At 36.4% G+C, this 19,257-nt stretch overlaps 1 protein-coding gene across 2 annotated transcripts in view; it reads right to left on the reverse strand.

Moving 5' to 3' along the window:
• spri (Src homology 2 domain-containing protein sprint) overlaps nt 1-19,257 on the reverse strand; it is a 560,442-nt gene that overhangs the window by 211,175 nt on the left and 330,010 nt on the right. Inside the window, exon 4 of one of the 2 annotated variants that reach the window (XM_090369518.1) lies at nt 3,802-4,069. In XM_090369518.1, the coding sequence (XP_090225644.1) occupies nt 3,802-4,069 (268 nt within the window). Of the gene's footprint in view, nt 1-3,801; nt 4,070-19,257 lie in introns of those variants that run through there. The other variant, XM_090369519.1, reaches the window with a different exon arrangement.

Genomic DNA, 19,257 nt, shown 5'->3' on the forward strand with positions numbered 1-19,257 from the left:
TTTTGCATGCAAAATATCATTGAGCTGAACAGTATTAACTAGTAACAGCTATTTAACAAAAATTCATGAAAACAATTCAGAATCTGGTCTGTATTCGTGCAAATATTACTTTTTCTTTCTGGCATAAAGGAACCCACAGAACAAGATATTCTAATCAGGAGGAAACCTTTTGGTAGTGGTTAAATAACACACAACTTGAGGCTTTTGCCCTAAAATGCAACGTAATTCAAATTACTACACACCAGCAGGCATCTCTCATATTATGGAGTTATACTTCACAACTGCCTTGCCATCATTGCAACACCAGGGTGCCTGCTCACCTACCGAATAGGGGCCAATCAGCTCCAAAACAGTACCATCTGGATGGTGGCATCTGCTGAGAATAAGTAACGATAGTCTTCTCCTATGGTGAAGAGTTACTTATTCAAGGTAGTGCAATATCATGGCAACTCGTCAAGGTAGTGCAATATCATGGCAACTCGTCAAGGTAGTGCAATATCATGGCAACTCGTCAAGGTAGTGCAATATCGTCAAGGTAGTGCAATATCGTCAAGGTAGTGCAATATCGTGGCAATATATCTCATATTGTGAAGGTATTCACAATATGAGATATACATAATGATGCCAATTTTATAACTATTTAGTAGTTTAGCTGCGAGCAGATCTGATGCATTTGCACTAACTTGTAAGCATGTTTGAGTTTTGTATAATAGAAATGAGCTATATTTTTATTTGAGCATAAAGGACAGAAAATAATATTGTGAAAAATAAATAACCATAGCTGCCAACTTTTTCTTTCAAAAGACTGGAGATCAAGCAATTGTAAGCAGGAGGAAAACAGGAAATTTTTGGGAGGAAACAGGAGGTTTTGCAAAGTTCACATTTTATATTAAAATACAGTCACAGGACTGTTTACAAGTATAGTATGATTTCAAACATTAAGTTACCTAGGATTTTTCTGTCTGAACAGTTCATCAAACATCACAACTGATTATGATTGCTTTCAGAAATGTACCATTACAGACTTAGCACCTCTCCAGAAACATTGAATCATTCTTCTGTTTTATAAAAATGGTACAGCTGTTTAGACTTTCTGTCAAGGGCATTTCCAAAGCATCACTAGAAAGAGATCTGAATTCAGTTTTTTTTTTTTTTTTTTTTTTCACCTGATTAAATATTCATTGACACAGTACTACTATGAATAATTATTAAAATGCCAATAATGACTTGGGATAATTTGTTATATTTCATGCTTCCTTGTTCACTTATCAGTTACCCAACCAAGAACCACAGTACATCAACTCTTAATTCTTTCATAGTAGCATATGGTCAGGCAGAACTTATGCTGCAAAACATCTATTTCTTTATCTTTAATGACACCAAGACATACTGGAAACTCATCCACAAAAAATTTCTATCTGAAAATGATATGCTGTCAATTGCTGAAATTGTGCTATCTTGGCATTTATAAGATATCATTTTTCAATGGAAGCTGTTTGTGCACCATGAAGTTACATGCAGCAATAAAGTACTTGCTCACTAAACAAAAGAAGAGAATCTTTTCCTCTTGTTTTAGACTCTCCATGACCTTGGCAGTAGAAATGCCTATGACTAAGTCAGAATCAATCTTCTGGTTTGGTCTATTATGGTAATTAACTTTCAAAATGGAACCAAAAGATTTATCATGGAGTAACAACCTTAGTACATGATGTGAGGTACACTGGATGAAAGAGCTATGTTCAGATTTTCAAACATTGGCATAATATTTAAAAGAAACATTCATTACTGCTTTATTCAAGCCAGAGGAGAGGAACATAACATGTTCCTCTGCAAATGAGAATAATATGTCTAGAATTATCAGCTAACCTGGTCTGTTTAGGATTGCTCTTTCCCCAGAAGTTTGCAATTCAGAAGTTTTTTCTTTTTGAAGTTCATTACTTTGTCTTCTTTCAAAACTTCTATTGAATCATGAACTGGATTTGAGTCAGTGGCACTTACTAATTTACTAGTGATTCAGTCAGTGGCACTTACTAGTAAACTAGTGATTACTTGTTGTACTTTTCAATTTGTAACTCTGAAGAATTCTCGAATGGTTTTTCTCGCCACTTTTAATCTCTTCTTTAAATAGACCTGTCAAAGGTTGCCACTGTCCAGTCTATACTCATTTAACCAAAAACAGCCAATGTATACATACATGTTTCAAAATGTTTTTTACCTCAATGGCATGCATTTGTTGAAATTGTGTCAATCAAATTATTTATCTGCTTTCAAAGGAAGGCATACAGCTACCTTTTCAGCATATGAAAAATGACAAGAACAGTCTATTACCACCAAATGCTCAACCTCCTATTTTAATAATTTTACTATTCCAGTTTTTAGATCTACCATAATACTATTCCAGTTTTTAGATCTACCATAACATGTGCATTACCAACACTAAGACAGTTTTTTTGAAGGAATCCCACATGCTTTTAGGTTGTTCAAAAGAAGATGTACAGAATTGTACCCTGTAAAATCATCTTCAAATGATGGCACTGAGTGCAAGCTGCTTTTGATTTGACTTTTTTATTATTGTTATTATTATTAAAGGTCACTACCTTTTACACAGTTTGGAACTGCTTTGATTACTGCCATCTGTTTTGTAATCAAAACTGGTTTATTTTTCATAGGCATCACTACCTCTTCTTTCCTTATCCATGCAATTTCACTAACACCTGCTGTTTTTGTTCCTCTACAGCCATATTTTTTTTTTACTATATCATTATCAGGAAAAATTTCTGCACAATACACCTGCATGATAGCAAAAAATGCAAATAAACTTTTCACATGTATAATATCCTTATCATCGCTGTGAAATGCTATACCTCTTTTTGCATTTCATTCTATGCACTACATGCCTACTTATATTACTACACAATATGAGGTATTACATTGCAAATGCAACATCTGACTACACTGCATTTCTCGCCACTTGAAATTGAAAAATCACATCTCCATATAGCACACAAGGCAAATGTGTTACCTTTTTTGGATTTACAATATATGGAAAATCTGGATTATGTGTTCTGAAATTTTATGTTGTATTTCTTTGGCAATGTACTGAAAGATAATGTTAATTAGCTTTCACCACACAAGTATGATAAAATGATCACACATTTTTGGGAATAGTACTATTATCCTGCATCTCTATTTTGCTATGTAGATGAAAAATAAGCAGAAATTGCAAATTTTTTAAAAAAATTCCAGTTTTAATGCAGTTTTACTCTTTTTGGAAAAAAGAGAAAAACTGAGTTTTTGAAAAACATGGAGAAATTCTTCTTTACTAACTATATTAGGATGGCGAGGTAGAGAAGGGGTCAAATAGAGTAAAAAGGATTCTCCGTCTTAAATCTGAAGTGCTGGCAGCTATGAAAAACGAATGCCCCTTACTAAAAATGTTAAGTAATATGTTTCTTCAGTACTGAGTAATGAATGCATTAAATTTTAATAGATTTTAGAATTTAAAAGATAAAGCTGTATATGTGAATTTTGGTCTACATATTGACTTGGTATATATATATTCTAATACACAAGCTCAATGTTATTATTGTACTAAAAAGCCTGCATCAGCTTTTCCACTGCTAAGGTGTAACTAGAGAATTATAGGAAGAATTATTTTAAGGTGAAAGGTCAAAAATTTAAGTTTGCAGCTGGACTGAACAGTTTCAAAGATTTATTTGTAATTAAACACTTATATATATATATATATTAAAAAAAACAAGGCTCCTGTTCTTTTAATAAAGCCAATATGGGATTTAATACCTGTCCACTACCAGACATTCCCAAATTATGGAGGTGAGCAGAGTAGATAGTGTAGTGAGCAGTTCTAGGAGGAGGCGCTGGAGGAGGAGGAGAGGGAGAAGAGGTAGTAGTGGGAGTTGTCCTACCATCATAGCTGTCTGAGGTTGGGGTGTCAGGCAGTCCAATAATGGACTTGCTGGTCCGGTATTCACTGTTTGGATCATCGGGAACTTGTGGGCCACCATCATCTCCTGCTCCTCGCATGAATTGTTCCAGTAGTGATGGGTGGCTAAACAAAATGTTTCATACAGTGGCATAAAATTAAAAAATATTATATTTAGAAAAGATCACAAAAAGATTATGATAAATGAAAGGAAAATGAAATTCACAATTCAATTAAAGTTTTATTTAAAATTTAGATTAATGAAAGAAGAAAAGTAATCTCTGGCACCACCATGTCGTAACGGGATTAGTTTTATGTAGCTCATATGGCTATTAAAGATTCTATTAATTCTTTAACCACTAATTATTTGGGCTATTGCTTATAAATGACAAGCATTGCAATTTTGCAACTACTGTATAATTTTTATGCAACCAATACTCTAATCAAATCATTGAAAACAAACATATTTATACTCTGGCATGACTACTTAAGTCAAAGGAATTTACAATCACTTTAACAAGAATACAGTCACTATTCGGTAGTTATGTGGGCTTCAACCACCCTCAACTCAAGTGTGTATGTTATGCTCCCACATTAATCACCTGGTTACAGAAGTAAAAAGTATACACTGTATCACTGTAATAACTGGTATAAAAAGAACCAGTTAGTTCAGCTATGTGGATGTATCTAGAGTATGCCAAACATCAAGTATAAGATTTAAGTTTTTTTCTTATGTTTGGATTAAGATTCAACTACTACAATTTTTTTGTGAAGAAATAAATTCTACAGTTTTTTGTTTGTTTTTTTTTTTTTTTCTAATTTATAAATCCTACATTAGTAATATAATTTACACAAGACTGAACAGTTATTTACTCTGGCATCAGAAGAAACTTGGTACTCAGAACTTGAAGAAGTTTTCAATAAACCCCGTTGTATATTTGCAATTTATTGTTTATTTGTTGTTTTTAATTATAATACAAGATATTTTAAAAACATCATAAACTTATAATTAGTACTAAATTGAATATATTGTGATATTTTTGTCATTTTTACCTTAATAATGGTCAATACAAGGGTAAGTTGCTTAAACACAGGGCTGGATGACTCAGATGTATACTGCAGGCAAATCCCTAATGAATCATGAGTTCACTGAATCTATAACCTGCAAGATACACTGTGTGTATTTAGGTGTCTCCTCTGTACACTAACATGAGTGCAAATGCTTTTATCACTTCTACACTTAGACACAGGCTCCAGTTTATCAGTTCTTATCATACAAAGACATCCATACTTCATAAAATTTGTATACAATTCTTGAATTTTCAAATGTAATATTATTATTATTATTCATTGATAATTAAACAGTAAATAAATTCTGATGAGTAATTTATATAATTAATATTTATATTTTTAATTTAGTACACCTTACACATCTCAGTTACTAGATGTGCAGGACATGATATTTTTAATAGTGAAGCTTTTCTGGAGTTAGTTTCTACACAAAATTTGAAAATTCATAAAAATGAACACTTAGTACATAAATGCTTTTAAATATTAATTTCACTTGGTTGCCCAATATTAGCATGAAATCATTAGTATCAGTAACAGCTATATAGTTCAAGGAAGTCACAGGCTTTTTTCTGTACTAGCAAAATATAAAAAATAAATTAATAATAATAAATAAAAACCAAACAATAAAAATAAAAAAGAAAATAAGCTACCTCAGTGTTTCCCTCCTTACATAGGTAACTATCCAGCTTCAGGTAACTATTCAAGTTAACTTCACAGATCTTCTCTAATGCTTTACAATCATAAACTTTAATATGAACAGAGTGCACAAAAGGAATTATTGGGTCTATATTTCCATTGTGAAGCACCATAGTTTTCAAATTTTTACTTGAACTGTTACTATGAAAAGATGCCACCCTTCTGGATTGTGGCTAATGTTAATTTATTCATAAAGATCAATGAAATCAAAACAGTAACAAAGGAATTCAAACAAGTTAGTGCATAGCATCATGTTAGGTTATAGTAAATCACCAAAGTAGGTGAAATGGCATTGTTTTTGTTATATCTAATATTGTGAATGCCTTCACAATATGAGATATAACAAAAACTATGCCATTTCACCTACTTCGGTGATTTACTTACAAACTAACATGAAGCTATGCACTAACTTGTCCGATTATGATGCAAATTTTCTGTAGTTTGAGGCTTTTAGTCCTAAAAAGCCTTTTAGTTTAATGAAGGAATTTGAAAACAGATAAAAACATACATAGTGATGTCTCTCTTTTCTGTATGTGTAAGTCTTGCAGCTGGGTTAGCAGATGTAGATGCAAAGTAGAGAACATGTAGAACATTTAAGAGCATGTAGATGCTCTTAAATAAGATATCAGGAGTTCTGCACTGCATTTGGTTAAACCCAAGCACCTTACTAACCATCCAATTCTTGCTGATTAGGGAAATACACCACTTTAATTGTCTCCAATTCTGAAGACTTTTATACAAGGCAGATTAGGAATTAGCAAGTTATCATTGCATGGCACCAAAACAACGGAGAACAGTATATTGGCATACCCAACACCTTTTGCATCCACAGACTTTTCAGACTTCATTACATCCAACATACAAAAGTAGCAGTCTAGTGACGGTTTTGGCTCTCTACATATTCAAGGCATAGTAAATGATATACACTTATAACTATGGAAAACCATTCCTCTAATGTTGGACTGCAACTGCCACAGTAATAACAAGGTGCCCACAACTTGTCTTGATCACCCATAGGCATTCAAAATAGGCTTGATGTGCACTACAAAACTAGGTGCCACTATGATATTATAGTTAAAAATCATATTAGTGTTTTTTTAAAAAAAAAGCAGAGAAAATTTGTAAAAAAAAATCAAAAAAACTCTCATACTTCTGTTTTTGAGGCAACACTGTCTTCTGTATCTATTTATATATCATTTAATTCAGTCTCATTAACTTTTGGATCTGAATTGAAGAGAATTTCAGCTTTTGTAAGCCACAGGCAGCAACGGTTGATACACACAATCTCTTCCTCCTCCTCTGATTTTAAAACCTATTTTCATGATGTCATCTATAATAAACTGTCTACAATTACCCAGGAATAAAAATAAGAGATGGTGCCTACTGGAAAATTTGTAACATATTTTGAACTGATATTTAAAATATTCATCAAATGCAGATATTGTTGGGATATCAGAGATGTGGTGTCACACAGACACAAGCAGTGCAGAATTGGAATTTGGGGAGTACGTGTACAGAAAAGATAGACAGGACATGAAGGGAGGAGGAGTTATGCTATTAGTCAAGAAACACAAAATCAAAGGAAGTGCATTCAATTGATATCAGTGGACAATGCAATGTTGAGTCTATTCGTGTGACATATTGGAGCAGTGTGGCATTGGAGGCAAGTTGCTGCTATGGATAAAGGGGTGGTTGAGGGGGAGAAGACAGAGAGTGGTAATCAATGGACACTGCTCATCGTGGACTAATGTTATTAGTGGAGTCCCTCAGGGTTCAGTATTGGGGCCTTTATTGTTTTCTGTATTTATAAATGATATTGATGATGGTATATCAGGCTTAATGTCCAAGTTTGCAGACGATACGAAGGTTGGCAGGGTTGTCAAGGACACTACTGACACTATGCTGCTGCAACAGGATTTGGAAAGGTTGAGCAGATGGGCTTCGAGGTGGCAAATGAAGTTTAACATTGACAAATGTAAAGTACTACATATGGGAAACAGCAACCCCAGAGCAACGTATCAACTCTGTGGTACTACACTGACAGTGGTAGAGAATGAAAGGGACCTGGGGGTGGTGGTGCAGGCAGATATGAAGTTCTCTGAGCAGTGCAGACGAGCTGCAAGAGTAGCTCATGGTGTATTGTCAATGATATATAGGAATTTTTCTAGCAGGGATAAGGAGGTGATTATTCCCTTGTATAAGGCAATGGTCAGGCCACACCTAGAGTACTGTATACAGGCCTGGAGGCCTCATTTCAGGAAGGATGTAGAGCTGCTGGAACGAGTACAGAGAAGGGCAACTAGATTGGTGAATGGGACAAAGGGGTTCTCTTACGAAGAAAGGCTTAAGTTTTGCAAATTACAGTGTCTGGAAACTAGGCACCAGCGGGGTGATCTGATAGAGGTGTACAAAGCCTTGAATGGTTTGAGCATGCTCAATGCTGATGGGATTCTTCCTCTAGCTCAGAAAAATCACCTGAGAGGGCATAAATTCAAATTGAGGAAAGACAGATGTAGGATAGATGTGCGGAAATTTGCCTTTAGCCAGCGGGTGGTTGGTGGGTGGAACAGACTTCCATCCCTTGTCGTGGAAGTTGATAGCCTAAATAAGTTTAAGGCTCAGCTGGACAGGTATTTCGAACGAACAGAGGGGTGAAGTGGAAGTGGTTATTTTTATTTATTTATGTTACTTTTTTTTTTTTTTTTTTTTTTTTTGGCTGATGCTGCATAAGCTTGCTTTCTTGCATCAAATGCCTCTACTAATGCTAATGCTAATGCTAATAAGCACTGGGAAAGAAAAAATGAGAGAAGGTGTGTGTTATAGGCCTAATGAATCTGATGAGTATAATCAGCAATTGTGCGGAGAAATAGAGTGGGCAAGTAAATCAGAATGTCTTATAACGTTTTAAAATTTAACTTTCCATATATATACTGGTACTTGTGGGGGTTGGTGACTGACATACTAGCAAGACTTTTGTGGATTTATTGGATGAGTTTTCTACAGCAACATGTTTGAGAGGCAACTAGAGGGAATACTCTTGATCTCTTGATATTCTTGATCTGATTATCAGCAGTGATCATTCATGGATTAAGAAATTGCAGATAAAGGAAACACTGGGTCACAGTGATCACAATGTACTGATGTGGGAATTACTTAAAGATGTAACTACCATCAGGGCTAAAGGGAAGGGCTTTTGTAAAGGTGACTATAGAGCTCTCAGAAAGTTTTTTAATTCTGTACAGTGGAATCAACTGCAGATGTTGCCAATGTTGAATTCTAAATGGGAAGCATTCGGAGACTTAATTTTGGAGGATACTATGCTTTTCATTCCTACTAAGAAATACTGTTCAAGGTTTAGGCCTAAATAGATGTCAGATGAATTAATAAGGCCGTGGCAGCGAAGAAAAAAAATGTATGGAATACATATAAAGTAGGTGACACAGAGGCCTATGGCAGATATCAGCTAGTCTGTAATCAAGTCACAAAAGAGTTTAGGCAGGTGAATTACAGGTCACTGTTGAAAAAAAGCAGTGAATTAGGGTTGAACTTGAAAGTGTCTGCAATTCTGCCCACACACGATAGGAGAGAGTATACGATGAGAGCCTTGTCGATCAATTTGGCCCTAGAAAGATTGTGCAAGGCTCAAGGGGTAGAATTTTTTTTCAGCATGGTCTGTACTTGTTAACAGGAGAGACTGCTTCTACAGGGATGGGATATACTTAAATAGAAAGGGTGCAAGAATATTTGCTGATACTATCGAGGCAGTGATAGGTGGGTCGGAAAACTGCTAGCTTGGGAGGATACAAGGACTAATAGATTAACAGTAGCCACTGGCAGAGGTGAAAGTGATTCTTGCACTGCTCCTATTGGAATGAGCAGAAGCCTGGAAAACAAGATGCAGGATGTTTCAAGACTGCTGGGAGTCACTGGGGTACAAGTAAACACATGGGTTGTGTTAGGGTAGCTAAGAATAGGAACAGGTGCGTGTATTACTTGCGTGTACACCAATGCTAGGAGTTTGGTAAATAAATTTGATGAATTTGAGGTATTGCTCAAAGCATCAAAGGGGGATATTGTGAGGATATCAGAGAAGTGGTGTCACACAGATATAAAGAATGCAGAACTGGAATTTGGGGAGTACAATGTCTACAGAAAGGATAGACAGGATAGGAAGGGAGGAGGGGTTATGCTATTAGTTAAGAGAAACACAAAATCCAAGGAAGTGAAGCCAGTCGGACAGTGCAGTGTCAAGTCAGTTTGGGGTGACGTAAGCATTGGGAGATCAAAATTGCGAGTAGGAGTATGTTTTAGGCCTAATGACTCTGATGAGTATAATAAGAAACTGTATAGGGAAATAAGAGTGGGCCAGTAAATCAGAGATTCATATAATGGGGGATTTTAATTTCCCAGATATTAACTGGAATTTGTTGGTTGGTCACTCACACACTAGCAAGGCTTTTGTGGATTTATTGGATGATTGTTTTCTACATCAGCATGTTCGGGAGGCAACTACAAAGAGTAATATTCTTGATTTGATTATCAGTAGTGATTTTTCATGCATTAAGAATCTGCAGATAGAGGAACCACTAGGTGGCAGTGATCACAGTGTGCTGAGGTGGGATTTACTCAAACAGGTAACTACCATCAGAGGTAAAGGGAAGGGTTATTGCTTTCGTAAATGTGACTACGATGGTCTGAGACAATATTTAAATTCTATACAGTGGAACCAACTAATGATATTACAAAGCATTCAAAGAACTTATCTTGGAAGCTACTAGGCTTTACATACCAACTAAGAAATATTGTTCAAGGTTTAGGCCTAAATGGATGCCAGATGAACTAATGAGACATATGGCAGAGAAGAAAAAGGCATGGGATACATATAAATTAACACGTGACACAGAAGCTATGATAGATATAAGTTGATCTGTAACCAAATTACAAAGGAGGTTAGGCAGGCGAAGGCAGATTATGATAAATCTTTGGCAAGGGATGCAAAGAAAAACAACAAAGAGTTCTTTACTTATGTAAACTCTAGAAGGAAGGGGATGAATCAAATTTGTCCACTTGATATTGATGGTTCAACTGTTGATGATCCTGCTCAGGTAGCTAACAAACTAAACAAGTATTTTGCATCTACATTCACACATGAGGAGTTATTCAGCGAGGGAAATGCCAGAGGTGTATTCAACTCTGGCAGTAAGCTAGATAATCTTGTAATAACAGAGTAAAGTGGAGGAGAAATTGTTGAAGATAAACACAAGAAAGGCACCTGAGATGGATGGGATCTATCCAGTTATATTAAAGGAGGCAGCAAAGGAAATAAGCAAACCCTTAGCCATAATTATGAGAGTTTCCTTGGAATCAGGAGAGGTACCCATAGACTGGAGATGTGCAAATGTGATCCCAATTCACAAAGGAGGATCAAAGGCTGACACAAGTAATTATAGACCTGTGAGTTCAACTTCTGTTCCAGGAAAATTAATGGAGGCACTGGTTAAAGAGGCACTGCAGGATCATCTAAACAAGACTTCAGTTATAGCTCGGACACAGCATGGATTTGTAAAGGGGAAGTCTTGTCTGACCAATTTGATTGGATACTATGATGCAGTCACAAAAGAGCTGGATGCAGAGAATAACTTTGATATTATATACTTGGATCTTAGAAAAGCTTTTGATACTGTTGCACATGGAAGACTGCTGCACAAATTGGAGCAGTGTAACATTGGAGGCAAATTGCTGCTGTGGGTAAAAGGGTGGCTGAGGGGGAGAAGACAGAGAGTGATAATCAATGGACACTGCTCGTCGTGGACTAATGTTATTAGTGGAGTCCCTCAGGGCTCAGTGTTGGGTCCATTATTGTTTTCTGTATTTATAAATAATATTGATGATGGTATATCAAGCTTAATGTCCAAGCTTGCAGACAATACAAAGGTTGGCAGGGTTGTTAAGGATACTACTGACGCTATGCTGCTGCTGCAACAGGATCTGGAAAGGTTGAGCAGATGGGCTAAGACGTGGCAAATGAAGTTTAACATTGACAAACGTAAAGTACTACATATGGGAAACAGCAACCCCAGAGCAACGTATCAACTCAGTGGTACTGCACTGACAGTGGTAGAGAATGAAAAGGACCTGGGGGTAATTGTGCAGGCAGATATGAAATTCTCTGAGCAGTGCAGACAGGCTGCAAGAGTAGCTCACGGTGTTTTGTCAAAGATATAGAGGAATTTTTCAAGAAAGGATAAGGAGGTGATTATTCCCTTGTATAAGACAATGGTCAGGCCACACTTTGAGTAAATAATAATAAATAAATAAATAAATTTTCTGTTTATACTCCGGCACGACAACCAAGTCAGTAGAGTACTGTATACATGTCTAGGGTCCCCATTTCAAGAAGGATGTATAGCTGCTGGAACGAGTACAGAGAAGGGCAACAAGATTAGTGAATGGAACAAAGGGTTGCTTTTACGTAGAAAGGTTTAAATTTTGCAAATTACAGTGTCTGGAGACTAGGCACTGACAACGTGATCTGATAGAGGTGTATAAAGCCTTGAATGGTTTGAGCATGCTCAATGCCAATGGGATTCTTCCTCTTGCTCAGAATGATCGCCTGAGAGGACATAAATTCAGATTGAGGAAAGAGAGATGTAGGATATATGTGCAGAAATTTGCCTTTAGCTAGCAGGTAGTTGCTTTAGCCAGCAAGTAGTTGGTTGGTGGAACAGACTTCCATACCTTGTTGTGGAAGTTGATAGCCTAAATAAATTTAAGGCTCAGCTGGACAGGTATTTCGAACGAACGGAGGGGTGAAGTGGAAGTTTTTATTTATTTTTTTTTTTTTTGCCTGATCCTGCATATGCTTGCTTTCTTGCATAATATGCCTCTACTAATGCTAATTACGAGAAATCTTTGGCAAAAAATGCAGGGAGTTCTTTACTTATGTAAACTCTGGAAAGAAATGGATGAATCAGATTGGAACAGTTAACATAGATGGGTTAACTATTGATCATGCTCAGGTGGCTGATAAACTGAATGAGTATTTTGAATCTACATTCACATGAGGAGTTATTCAATGAGGGGAATGCTAGAAGTTTATCAAATTCTAACTAAGTGATTTTGTAATAACTGAGAGCAAAGTGGAGGAGAAATTGTTGAAGTTAAACAGAAGGAAGGTACCTGGGGTGGACGGGATCTATCCAGTTATATTAAAGGACGCAGCAGAGGAAGTAAGCAAACCTTAGCCATAATTATGAGAGCTTCCTTGGACTCAAGGGAGGTCCCCATGGACTGGAGGTGTGCAAATATATCACCAATTCACAAAGGGGGTTCAAAAGGCAACAAAAGTAACTATAGAATTGTTAGTTTAACTTGTGTTCCTGGGAAAATAATGGAATCACCGGCTAAAGAAGCACTGCAGGATCATCTAGAAAAGACTACATTAATAGTTAAAACAGCATGGGTTTGTTGAAAGGAGGTCTTGTCTGACCAGTTTGAATGGATAGTATGATGTGGTCACAAAGGAACTGAATGCCAAACATAATTTTGATATCATATACTTGGATTTCAGGAAAGCTTTTGATACTGTTGCACATGGAAGACTGCTGTACAAATTGGAGAGGTATGGCATTAAGAGTAAGTTGCTACAATGGACAAAGGGATGGTTGAGTGGGAGACGACAGAGTGGTAATCAATGGACACTGCTCTTCGGGGAGAAATGTTATTAGTGGAGTTCCCCAGGGTTCGGTGTTGGGCCCATTGTTGTTTTATATATTTATCAATGATATTGATGAAGGTACATCAGGTTTAATGTCCAAGTTTGCAGATGATACAAAGATTGGCAGGGTTGATAATGACAGTAAAGACAGTATGCTACTCCAACTGAATCTACTAGATAAGTTGGGCAAATGGGCTGAGAAGGGCAACTGAAGTTTAACAATGACAAAGGCAAAGTACTGTATATGGGTAGCAATAACCCAAGAGAAACGTACCAACCATGTGGTACTACACTCAGTGAAGTGGAAAAGATCTGGGGATAATTGTGTAGTCAAATATGAAGTTCGCTGACCAGTGCAAATGGGCTGCCAGGACAAGTCATGGAGTCTTGTCAATGATATATAGGAATTTTGCTAGCAGGGATGTGATTATCCCATTATACAAGGCAATGGTCAGGCCACACATACAGTATTGTACACATTGTGTGGTGCTTCCTCATTTTAGGAGGAATGTAGATTTCCGAGAATGAGTACAAAGAAGCGCAACAAGATTGGTGAGGGAAACAAACGGGTGCTCTTATGAAGATAGGCTTAAGTTCTGCTAACTGCAGCACCTGTGAGGTGATCTGATTGAGGTGCATAATGCCGAGCAAGCTGAATGATGATGGGATTCTTCCTCTTTCTCAGATTAAGAACCTGAGGGGGCATAGATTCAAATTGAGGAAAGACAGTTGTAGGTGTGTGGAAATTTGCCTTTAGCCAGCAGGTAGTTGATTGGTGGAACAGACTTCCATCTTTTGTTGTGGAAGTTGGTAGCCTAAATAAATTTAAGGCTGAGCTGGACAGGCATTTGGAATGCATGGAGGAGTGAAATGGGAGGTTTTTTTTTTTTTTTTTGGCTGATGCTGAATAAGCTTGCTGTCTTGCATCGTATGCCTCTGCTAATGCTAATGCTATTTTTTGAAATGGCAATGAAAAAGATACGTTTATGTATCTATTCCTCAGGAAAAATGAGAAAATGTTATACTATTATTAATGAGTTGCACTAAAATTTTTGTTAAAAAACTTCATATAATATGCTTTATGATATATTTTACAAATCCGCTGCACAGGTGCAATGATTGTTTGATATATTTTCCTGTTCAAAATCTTTCTGATATTTAAACACAGGAAGGTTTTTTGTTTTTTTTTTTTAATCAGCTAATTGCATTTAATTGAAGGAAGAATACAGAAATACAGAAAGCTATTGCTTAATTCCTTACAGTTTCAACAATGAGTAGCTTGGCTACTCACTTTCTCAAAATGAAAAGTTTTCCACTTTGCTGAAATTCTCAGATGAGATCATCCCACCATCTCAACACATTCTTGCTCTACTTAGAAGGTCATCAAAAAACTAGTAGAGCAATTATCTGAAATTTTTGAATATACTATTGAATGCCTTGAGTGAAAGAAAATACTACATGATAAAACTATTATGTAGCATTTTGATGGAATATATCCTATAATCTTAAGGGAGGTGGCTAGTGAGTGCATTGAACCATTGAGGCTAATTAAGCAAGCATCACTAGACTCTGGGGAGATTCCCTTGGATTGGAAAAGTGCAAATGTATCTCCCATACATAAGGGTGGCTCTAAAAGTGAAGTGGGAAATTATCGATCTGTCAGTCTGACTTCAGTGGTAGGGAAAATCATGGAGGCAATGATCAAGGGTGGAATTCAGGATCATTTGGATAGAATTGAAATTCTCAAGGATACGCAGCATGGTTTTGTAAAGGGAAAATCATGTTTAACAAATCTGGTTCACTATTTTGAAAGGGTCACTCACGACCTGGATTTAGGGAATAATTTCGACATTGTTTATTTAGATTTCAGCAAAGCTTTTGACTCAGTCCCACATGAGCGGTTGCTTTATAAGCTGGAACAGGTTGGAATCACTGGGAAAATCCTTAGATGGATAGAAGGATGGCTTCAGGGCAGGAGGCAGAGGGTTGTGATAAATGGCTATTCCTCAGATTGGGTTGATGTAAGAAGTGGGGTTCCCCAAGGATCACTGTTGGGGAACCCCATGTATTAGGACCACTGTTGTTTTAATTTTCATAAACAACATCGATGAAGGGATAGAGGGCGTGATGTTTAAATTTGCAGATGATGTTAAAATCGGTTGAGTAGTTAATGATCACTGTCAAGCTGAGCTTCTTCAGAGAGACCTAGATAGACTTCAGGAATGGTCAGAAAAATGGCAGCTGTGCTTTAATCCAACAAAGTGTAAGGTATTACACCTGGGAAACAATAATCCCAAAATAACTTATTCACTTTGTGGAGTTCAATTAAACCCAGTACTGGAGGAAAGGGACTTGGGCGTTACGATACGGTCAGACATGAAATTCTCTGAGCATTGTAAACAGGTTGCAAGGAAGGCCCATGGTGTCCTATCGATGACCTATCGAACTTTTGCAAGTAGAGATAGGGACGTGATAATCTCATTATATAAGGCTTTTGTTCCACATTTGGAATACTGTGTTCAAGTATGGAGACCGCACCTAAAGAAAGACATTGAGCTTCTTGAAAGGGGCTAATTAAAGGGTGCAAAGATGGGTAACTCGCCTGGTGAGATCGGCAAAAGGGCGTCCTTATGAAGAAAGACTTTGAATATGTGGGTTGCAGAGTTTGGAAACTAGACACCTTAGAGGAGATTTGATTTAAGATGTTTAAAGCTCTGAGAGGCATCAGCACAATGAATGAGAACGAAATTTTCAAGATTATAAATGATCCTAGAACTACGGGACATAAATTCAAGTTACGGGTGGGGAATGTTTAGATTGGACTGCAGGGAGTTTTATTTTAGCCAGCGAATTATAAATTACTGGAATAAGTTGCCTACATGGGTGGTAGAAGCTGACAGTTTGGGGAAATTCAAAGGTCATCTGGATAGTACCTTCCGGGGAGGGAAGCACATAGGATGATAGGTTTAATTTCCTTTTCTTTTATTAATTATTATTTTTTTATTTATTATTATTTTTTTATCATTGTTTTATTCAGGGTTTTTTTTTTGGCTGGTGCAGCATAAGCCATAAGCTTTCTTGCACCATGCGGCCATTACTAATACGTACTATTAATTAATAAGAAATGGGGTTACTGAAGGGGCCACTGGTTTATGGGGAAACTTTCTTAATGTTTTTAACCAAATCACTCTTCAACATGCTTTAAGTTTTGCAAATGCTAATCTTATACCACAAATCTTTCCTTCTGGAAGAAGTAAAAAGTCATCACTCAAAAATACTTGGTTTTGTGGTCTTAACTCTACATTTTTATATCTGACAGTGAATGAAATGCAATTAGCAGGTTAAACTATTTTTACAATTTAAAAAAACCAATCTCCACTAGAACAGAAACAAGCAAGCCAACACACAGTCTTGAAATGCCACTGCAGGATCAAAGCGTCTACAGCAGAAAACTTACTTCTACAAGAAATTTACTTTTCATAATGAAAAGCTGCAACAGTTTTGAAGGCTTTTTTTTTTTTTATGCCATTAACATGTAAGATATGGACAAGAGAAAAAATATATCCAATGACACTTGTGCATTGAAGACCATTCACAGATGTTGCACGAAGTTCACCAAAACTGCAGTCAGTGTTTTAGGAGAGAGATATCTTCCATAGCAGCTGCACTATTACCTTTGAATACAACAGTATGTGAATTATTCCTGCAGACACTGTTCTTCAGGAATCCCCACAGGAAATAATCATAGGATTTCAGATCTGTCAAGTATGGTGGCCAAAGCCATCAAATCCCATATCAATTAGAGATGACTATTATTAAAATAAGTCATCCCTATCTTGCTGGAAATGATCTGCATCAACTATATCATCCAAAAAGACTTGTCCGATGATTCCAGCTGATGAAATAATATGCAACACCAGCTGGTGAACTATGTGGGGAAGAACTGTTACATTATTTTCAAATATCAATAAAATGAGTCACAAAAGACAAATTGGCTTTTATCAATGTCATTCAAGGATTGCTGCATCTGCATTTTGTAAGGAAACAGTTTTAACTGTTGTTGAAAAAATGCATTGCTTAAAATGGCTGTTTGTTCTGAATTCAGCTGTTGTAATGACCATTTCACAGATTTCCTTGTGCTAAAAATAATTGTTTCCTATGCACATGCAATATCCTTGGGTATCTTCACTGAAGTCTCCCTGTCAACAATGCACCTCTTATTGTCTATTATAGAACCAGACTGTCAAACTTTCTTTCCCGAAATTAAAATTTAGTGTTGATCTTACTGAACCATTTCTGCAAAAAAAATCTTGCATAAAACTCATGGCACACTGTAATAACCAAACTTTTCAGTTTGATAAAACCTTTTCACACAAAAAACAAAACTTAAACCGAAAACAGTACTGTACTCCATCTTGCTCAGAATTTTCCCACTAGGATACATCACTAACTGGTTTAAATAAAATAAAATAAAAAAGGCTTCTGTTTAATGATCAAACTTACCAATGCCAGCGCCAATATATTAAAAAAACTGTTCTGTCTTTTCTCAGCTATTACAAACCCCTTACCTAATAGACTGTTCCCAAAGATATTAATTCAAATCTATGCAATTTCTGGATAATATAAAAGCTACTGAAACCTTCTTTGTAGGCATTTAAATGCAACAGCACAGTTCAACTGCCATTCCATTTCATAAAGTAGAATATAACCCAAGCACCATAACTGACTTAAAAATGGGGAGGGATAACATTGTTGCCTGACAGTTATGAAGGATCCATAACAACTATCTCAAATAATCTTGACTTGGATAGGCAGAATCAAATTATATCCTAATTCTCCCCTTCCTCTTTCCCTAATGAATTAACACTCCCCAGTATGATACAGCAAATCACACTTACTTTACAACCTTTGAGTTAAGCTTCTTATTAAGGCAATTTACAGGAATAATAGATGCAGAATTAAAGTGGGATCAGCTTTGTCACCTGAATTCCACAAAAGGTTTATTACAAGGTTGTTACGTGTCACCAACACTTTTCAAAATTTATATCGACATCTGCCTAAGATCATGGTCAAAAAAATGTAATAAAATGGGATTGCCGATTAATAAGAACACCTATATTCACAATTTACTTTTTGCAGATGATCAGGTGGTGATAGCACAAGACTTAGAAGATGCAAAGTATGCATGTCGTCAATTGTTTGAGGAATATAAACAATGGGGTCTAAAAATCAATTTTAGCAAAACTGAAATGTTGTCTTCAGGGCCAGGACACGTTATAAATATTGCAGGTTTTAAAATCAAACAAGTCGATAAATTAAAATATTTGGGATCAATCTTACAAAGTGATGGATCATCCCAAGCAGAGATCAATAAGAGAATTACAGATGGCAGAAAGGCTATCGGCATGTTAAACTCTGTTCTGTGGAGCAAAAATATCCTAAATAAAACAAAGAAACTATATTTCAAACGATTGTACAAAGTCTTCTATTGTATGGAGCGGAAACCTGGACATTGAATAGGCGAGTGGAAAACAAATTGCTCTCCACAGAAATGGATTTTTGGAGATGCTCAGCAGGAACTTCTAGAAGAGACAGAAAACGGAATGAAGACATAAGGGAAAAAATAGAAGTGAAAAAGACTATTATTGACACCATCAAAGAAAAGCGTCTAACATGGTATGGACATGTAAAACGGACGCAAGAAAACGTATATCCAAAGGCTATCCTGGAATGGATACCTCCTGGAAGAAGGAGAAGAGGAAGACCTAGGAGAACATGGATGGATGGATGGAGTATGGGAGTGCATGACATGACAGCCTGAGGCTTAACC

The sequence above is a fragment of the Mastigoproctus giganteus genome, chromosome 3 (genome assembly GCF_048544385.1).
Source record: "Mastigoproctus giganteus isolate SK-2022 chromosome 3, ASM4854438v1, whole genome shotgun sequence".
NCBI classification, from domain to species: Eukaryota; Metazoa; Arthropoda; class Arachnida; order Uropygi; family Thelyphonidae; genus Mastigoproctus; species Mastigoproctus giganteus.